This window comes from Austrofundulus limnaeus, unplaced genomic scaffold (genome assembly GCF_001266775.1).
Source record: "Austrofundulus limnaeus strain Quisiro unplaced genomic scaffold, Austrofundulus_limnaeus-1.0 Scaffold117, whole genome shotgun sequence".
Classification (NCBI taxonomy): domain Eukaryota; kingdom Metazoa; phylum Chordata; class Actinopteri; order Cyprinodontiformes; family Rivulidae; genus Austrofundulus; species Austrofundulus limnaeus.
In genome coordinates, this window is record NW_013952519.1 from 1,501,485 (window position 1) to 1,509,218 (window position 7,734).

The following is a 7,734-nucleotide window of genomic DNA, read 5'->3' on the forward strand; positions in this document are numbered from 1 at the left end:
TTGTTAGATTGTTCTCTTATTCTACTGTATAAATTTTCAAAAGTGTATGTTTAAATGTGGCTGAATTATAGCTCTTTGTAAAATTAGCATTAGCCTTCATGGTTGGTTTATTTAATTTGGAATTAGCGTGTTATCATTCTTAGCTACTCCACAACAAATTTAATCTCATTAAGTCTTAAAAAGGCTGAATTATTAACTATTTTAGAGTTAGCTGTGGTGGCCATCTCAAAGTTTTGATCAGCATTTAGAATTTGGTAAAAAAAAATTGTTTTTGGCTAATTTTAAAATAATCTTCAGGTTTATGCGTCCAAAAACGGCTGAATAAAAAGTTGCAACTAGTATTCAGCAGGTTTTTTTAAATCATTCTTTGCTGTGATCACACATAATTTCTGCTCAATATTTCTTAAAACAGCTGAAAGTGGTGTGGTGGCCATCTTGAATTTTCAAATCCAGAGTGCGTGATTCACCTTTGCCACCCCTTGCAAAAAAGTCTAGCTCCGCCCCTGCCTTCGGTCCAGTGTTTAACACAAAAGTTGTCAAACATATGAATATTTTTCAGACTGATGAATCTCTGCCAGTTTTTATTTCTAACAGTTTCTAAAATGCTGGTTTTAACCTCCGTCACTGAACTAATGTCTAACAAAAAGCTCCTTATTTTTACAGAACCTTTTCTTGTAAATCTTTTGAGATGTGTTGCTGCACTTTTGTGCACACAAAACATGGTACAACTTCTCAGCTTAAACATCTGATGTGTTGGGAATAAAATATGAGTTTGAGATTTGCAAATTATGTAATTATACCTAATTTACATTTTGACATTTACCTATTTTGAGTTTGGAGTTTATTTGCAAGCCTCACCAGTTTCATAAAGGTCCCCTAAAACAGACTGGAGGAGGTTTCTGAGCTGCAAAATCATATTTTTATCTTCTGCTTCTTCCGTTTTGCAACATCCTGAGCATGTTTGTGAGTTTTTATTAGAGGAGGAAGTGACAAGATGTCCGATAAACTTTTCTGCAGAAAGGCTAATGGCCTCGGGTGTTTGAGTAAAGATGAGGCGATGTTGGGAAAAGTTTCAACTTTTAGTGTGAAACTTTTGTTTATTTAGGAAAATATAAAGAAACTGTGCAGAAATGTTACCTTTATGTAAGATTTTGTTACATCTTCTGCTGAATAATTTCACTAAACAAGACAAGACTTTGTTTTTTTTAACGTCTTTATGACATTTAATCAGTGGTTGCAACTAAAGGTTTTTATTTATTCTTGTGTTCTGTAGTCTGACGTGATCATTTATTTGATTTGTTTTGTTATTAGATCATCAGCCTGACTGACTCTTTAAATCAGACATGATGAACTGACATTTATTTAAATATAAAATGCTGCATTTAAATAATTCTGTTTCTGTTTTCTGCAGCTCTTCCGTCTCTGAGAAATCTGTGGATTTCAAGCTGTTATCCAAAATCCCAAAGTCTTCTGGTTCAGTGGGCGTCCTGTCCCTCCTCGTCCTCTGCTGTCAGCCATGTTGTTGTTGAGTGGAGCTCAGAGACACGTCCGTCCACCAGAGGCTGGACCAGAGTCGACGGCTTCACTACCTCCTATTTCATCATCCAGGGTCTGAATGCTTTAATCTGACAAGATGCTTCAACATTACAGATAATCTGTAGCAGATTACAAAACTACCATTCACACTTTAATGCATCTGCTTTCTTCTTCTTCTTCTTCTTCTTCTTCTTCTTTTGTAGATTTTTTGCAATCTATCTACTTCTGCCTGTTTGAGTGCTGATTTTAAAAAAAAGCTTTTACATTTTTCCAAAAATTTCATTTACAAATAATTTCCTTAAAGAAATACATTTTGATTTGTTCAACTCCTTCAAACACATTTTAAAGTTCATTCAAAAATACTTCAGCAAACTGGCTCTGATTTTGCTTTCTTATGTTGGTTTTCAGCTAACATTCCACTACATTTAGCTAATTTTTTTTGCTGGTTTTAGCTTTGAGCGATCCTTCTGATGCTTTTGCTACTTTTATGATTCCGATTCAGATTCTCTTTTTTGTCATTCAAACATAACATCAGGGATGCGGTGTGGAACGAAATGCAGTTAAGAACGCCCATTCAAGAAAACAGACATGACAAAACATGGGGGAACAGGTGAGCAGGCAATGCAGCAACTGGGTCGCGCTACCTTTTAAACAGCTGGAAAGTTGAGTTAAAAAGTTGCTCTGATCCTATGTTTACATTAGAAACACAGGGGCATATGCACAAAAAAATGACTCGTGATAGAGCAAGACAGCCCGGGGCAGGGAGGGAGTTTAGGTCAGATAACACATGAGATGGGGCGGAGATCAGTGGAGTCGGTGACGTTGAGGGTGAGTCTCCGTATAGGGCCCGACCATAGGCCCCCCAGAGTTTAGAGTCACATGATGTTATCGTCTCGACTCACCAGAGTTAAGAGTCTCCTTCTCTGCCTTGGATTCACAGGCCAGGTCCAACATGAGTGATGGGGTGGGAGGAAATCAAGCCCTTGTTGACATATCATACTTGGGGAGTTTATATAGCATGGCAGTCGAGGCCGTGCTGCTGGGAGCCAATAGATAAACACAATTGTTGTGGAACAAAGCAGCCTTGAATTTCCTGCTGCCTTCAGTGTCTTACTGCATCTCTGAAAGTGGCAAAAAAAATCCAATCAGCCAAATTCAGGGTCTTCCTCACCTCTCACCGTCTGAAGCTTCACCCAGATATAATCCTACATGCCAGAGGCTCGCTCATGGACTGCAATCCTCATCAGAATCACATCCAGTTTGTGATTTATCTCCCCGAGCAGCTGAGTCAGTGTGCTCCCAGCCCAGCAGAATCCTTCCACTGCGCCCGACAGCTTCTCAACGCTTTTACTTTTTGATATATCAGGAATCCACCTCCTCCAATCAGCAGAAATCATCCAGTTATCATAAATCCAAATATGTACAAATCATCCACGTCTTCAATGGAAAATGCTGCGAGTCACATCAGGTTGCAGCTCCTCCAAGAATCACTGATCCGCCCCGCAGCAACCTTTCCAGTCAGACAGCTTCTTTCCCCTTGTTCCAGTCTTAATGTGGGAAAAATAGTGTCGGTTTCGTTCAGAGATCATTTTACCAAATTCGTAATTCCTTTTTGTTTCGGATGGTGGGTGAAAAAAGCTTGAAAGATTAGCAATCAGAGTGGGGGTTGGGGGGACAGGTTCTGGAGAGAGCCAAAAACCAGGTCCGACTCCTCTGAAGGCTGAAGTGAGAAAAAAAAATAAAACCTCTCACTGGCCTTTTGGCCCCTTAGATTTTAGCAAGCTTTTTGTTACCTTTATCCCTTTTACTGCTTTTAGTTTTCAGCTACTTTCCTGTCCTTTTGTTTATTTTAGCTTACTTTCTGCTAATTTTAGCTTTGACACTTTTGGCAAGGCTTTAGCTACTTTTTGCTTACCTTTTGCATCTTTTAGCTACCCCTTTGCTACTTTTAATTATTAACTATTTTCTGTCCTTTTGCTTCTTTTATCTTCCTTTTTGTTAATTTTAGCTTTTAGCAGTGTCGGATCTAGGATTTTTTTTTTTTTTTTGAGTAAGGGGCCATCAGGGGTCACAATATTCATTGAGGGGCCAAGTCATTGATATATATTACTGGATTGGGCATGGCTAGCGCGTTGCTAATGATTTATAAAGTGTAAACTTTACAGATGAATTAGTAACCTATCTATAAACTCTTTATAAGCCTTCTATAAGGGGAGCCTTATTGTAAAGTGTGGTACTAAAAACATTGCACAGTAAATTCTCAGTCAGTTCTCAGTTTTTCATACATTTTACTGATTGTTCAAATTTTCTTAAGAAGAGAAGAAAAATTCTGTAAGCTTGATTCATTTTGGACTTTACAATTTGACTCTTTTTTTTACTTAGCTTTTTGCTACTTTTAACTATAATATCTTAGTTTTCAGTTTCTTTAACAGAATCCCGTGAAATCCTTCAGTTTGTTTCTGGTTAGTTTTGATTTTCAGCTGCAGTGAAACACTGAACGTCTTCAGTCTCACAGAAACACATCGTTATTGTTAACCAGAGGAGTTTATCACTACACAGATACATCTTGTTTATAGTATTAATCTGTGTATTTCTGCAGATGTTGACCCTGAGGAGTCCTACCTGATCAGTGTGTTCCCGGTCCACCTCCAGCTTTGTGGACCTCCTCAGTCTCTGACAGCCAGTCTGCAGCAGGGAGGTGAATGTTTGTGTGTTTTGCAGCATGACGTCACTTTTCGGCCACATGAAACGATTTTCTCTCTGAACACAAACTTTAAAAAGGATAAAAGTCCATAAAAGTCAGAGCTTTTTGTTTGTTTTGTTTCCACAGCACTGATGGAAGCCATCAGCCTGAGAGTCGTCAGCGTGACCAAAACAACAGTGACCATAATGTGGGCGTGGCAACTGAAGTCTGAACCAATCAGAGTGGAGAGCTACAGGGCAGTGCTGAGGAGAGACTCTCACAAACAGAGTAGGATTTCTCCTGAAACAAGCATCAGTTTAAATCATATCTGAAATTGTGTAAAAATAGTTTGTCTCTTTAAGCTGTGTCTTTGTGGCCGGACCAACTACAGCACACCTTCTTCAACCTGACCCCCAACACGGAGTATTCTGTCCTGCTGCAGGCCGATAACGTTTCCAGAAGCATTCTTACCGTCAGCACATATTTCGGTGCGATCCACTGGTCGAAGCAGCAAATTAAAGAGTCGGTTCAGGTTGTTTTTTGTGTTTTGTTTTCGAAGGAAATAAAATGAAAGCTGAACTGTTTGTCCAGATGAGGCTCCAGCTGTGGCAACGGCGACGCCTCTCCTGCTGCTGACCGTCACGGTGGTGATCATCTCCATCCTGTCCAGGACTGTGTGAGAGCCTGCTCTTATTGTCTCCACTTCATCTGGAGTTATTTCAGTTTGCTTCACAGTGAACATTTGTCTGCAGGTACAAGTCGTACTTCTTCCCTTACATCTCCAGCCCTCGACTGAGCTCGACAGGTCAGTGGCTGATGAACCCGAACCCAGAGGTAACCTGATGGCTTTTATTTTGATTTTTTTTATTCCAAGCGTGTGCTAAAGCTGCAAACATAAAGCTTTTTAAAAATGTCTTATGATCACAAATCGTTGAGGCAAATAGATGCAAAAGGAAAACTGGAAGAAAGCTTTTACAGAACTGCAGTGTTGTATAAAGTACCAAAAACTGATACTTGAGTAAAAGTACAAGTATCCAGAGTTGTAACGTAACTAAGTACAAATGCTTCTTCACTGTAATTAAGTAGAATTTTTGTGTATCTGTACTTTACTTGAGTAATTATTTTTCAGACTAATTTTTACTTCTACTTCTTACATTTTCACACAATTATCTGTACTTTTTACTCCTTACATAAAGACAAGAAGTAGAAAGTCGTTACTTTTATTTCATTTTTGCTTGTTTTCATTCAGCTTGTTATTGTAAAAAATAAATACTATCCATATAAACTGTGCCTCCTAGATAGTTAATTTAATTGTGGTTGAATGAGAAGTATAAATGTATAAAATTCTGATACTGTATTAGTTTGTACACAAACAAATCATGTCACACTCCAGCAGGACATAATCATTAAAATAAAAAGACTGTACTTAAGAAGTATTTGTATTTCATGAATTATATTATTACATTTGGCCGCAGCTCAGATAGATTTTTATTTTGGTGAAAATGTTTGTGCAGCCTTGATATATGTATATAAACTGAAACAGCTGGACTAGTGCATCCTAAATGTAACATTAATTCATTATTTTAATTCAATAAAGTCATTTCTGTATTGTATTTTGGGAGGTCACCTCCTAATAAATGTCCTTACAGAAAATCTAACTGCTCATTTTAAATCTATACTTTTAATACGTAAGTACAAAAAATATCACACTTTTACTCAAGTAATATTTCTAAAGGACACTTTAACTTTTACCAAAGTAATTTTTTGGTAAGATACTTATACTTTTACTCAAGTATCACTTTGTGGTACTTTATACAACTCTGCAAGTATCTTACCAAAAAATTACTTTGGTAAAAGTTAAAGTCTCCTTTAAGAATATTACTTGAGTAAAAGTCTTAAAGAATATGATATTTTTTGTACTTAAGTATTAAAAGTAAAAGTATTGATTTAAAATGAGCAGTTAGATTTTCTGTAAGGACATTTATTAGGAGGTGACCTCCCCAAAAACTGCAGAAATGACTTTACTGTATTAAAATAATTAGTTTATGTTAAATTTAGGAGGCACTAGTCCAGCTGTTTCAGTTTATATACATATATCAAGGCTGCACAAAGCTTTTCTACAAAATACAACAGTATAATTCATGAAATACAAATACTTCTTAAATACTGTACACGCCTTTTATTTTAGTAATTATGTCCTGCTGGAGTGTGACATGATTTGTTTGTGTACAAACTAATACAGTATCAGAACTTTATATATTTATACTTCTCATTCAACCAATTAAATTCACTCTGTCTAGGAGGCACAGTTTAGATGGATAGTATTTATTTTTTTACAATAACAAGCTGAATGTAAACAAGCAAAAATGAAATAATGACTTCTACTCCTTGCCTTTTTAAAAAGAATTAAGGAGTAAAAAGTACAGATAATTGTGTGAACACGTGAGAAGTAGAAGTAAAAAATAGTCTGAAAAATAATTACTCAAGTAAAGTACAGATACACAAAAATTCTACTTAAATACAGTAAGAAAGTATTTGAATTTGGTTACTTTACAACTCTGCAGAACTGACATCAGATAGAAACACTGAACAGTCTTGAGTTTTATCTGCATGTTTGTGGTTCGGGTTAGGCCCACTGGGAAAAAAAAGTGACATAATCTCAGAATTCTGAGATTAAAGTCAGATTAGTATTTTTTTTCCAGTGGCCCTAACCCTGTTTCATATCCCTCCCCTCAGGACTGCGCAGAGAAGATGGTCCTGGACATGAAAGACTTGGAGGTGACGGACGTCCTCAAAAACAAAAGTCTGGTCCTGGTCGGCCCAAACGACCGGTCTTCACCTGAGGAGCTGAATGAGGACGTGTCCCCTCGGTCGATCGGCGGCCTCGGGGTTCAGACGTTGACCTTCGGTCTGAGCGTGGCGAGCGTCATCGACGCCGGGCCAATCAGAGCGCAGCAGCTGCTCACCCTTCAGTCCTACGGTCACGTTGACACAGATCTGGTCTGTGAGATGGATTATCTGACCAACATCAGGACCCAAACTGAAGAGACCATCAGCTCCGAAACAAACTGAAGCCTCAGAGCTGAAAAAATCATCACAGCTTCTTCCTTTTTTATAAAATCACCCAAGTTCTTTCTAAAATCAGATTATTGTTAGGATTAGTTAATCTCAGGTGGGATCTGAGTATGTTGGGAATGACTCAACTTCTAACACATCTAAATCTGAGTTGTAGCTCTGTTTTTGTTTCCTAACATCAACCAGCTGTGGCAGCCATCTTGGATTGGATTGACTCCAAAAGCTATAGATTAGATAACATTTATAACTCCAGCTAACAAACACCAATGAAGGCAAAAACAACGCAGCTGAAGTTGAATTTGTTAAAAATAAAAAATAAAAGTCAAAGTAATCATACCATTTTTTAAAGTAACAGTGCTGAGTGGATTATTTCAGGATTTTATCTGTATTTTAAAGAAAATACATCATTTTGATTTTATTGTAGATCAGTGGTTCACAAC

The 7,734-nt window shown here is 37.5% G+C and overlaps 1 protein-coding gene across 1 annotated transcript in view; it reads left to right on the plus strand.

Moving 5' to 3' along the window:
• The window catches only part of LOC106521888 (interleukin-6 receptor subunit beta), a gene marked incomplete in the record, with an annotated part of 19,323 nt that extends 11,681 nt beyond the window's left edge, over positions 1–7,642 (plus strand). Inside the window, 7 exon segments of the mRNA XM_014014644.1 lie at positions 1,420–1,609; positions 4,136–4,234; positions 4,367–4,507; positions 4,582–4,707; positions 4,811–4,895; positions 4,972–5,053; positions 6,956–7,642. Coding sequence (XP_013870098.1) covers positions 1,420–1,609; positions 4,136–4,234; positions 4,367–4,507; positions 4,582–4,707; positions 4,811–4,895; positions 4,972–5,053; positions 6,956–7,291 — 1,059 coding nt within the window.
• Between the last annotated feature and the right edge of the window lie 92 nt (positions 7,643–7,734).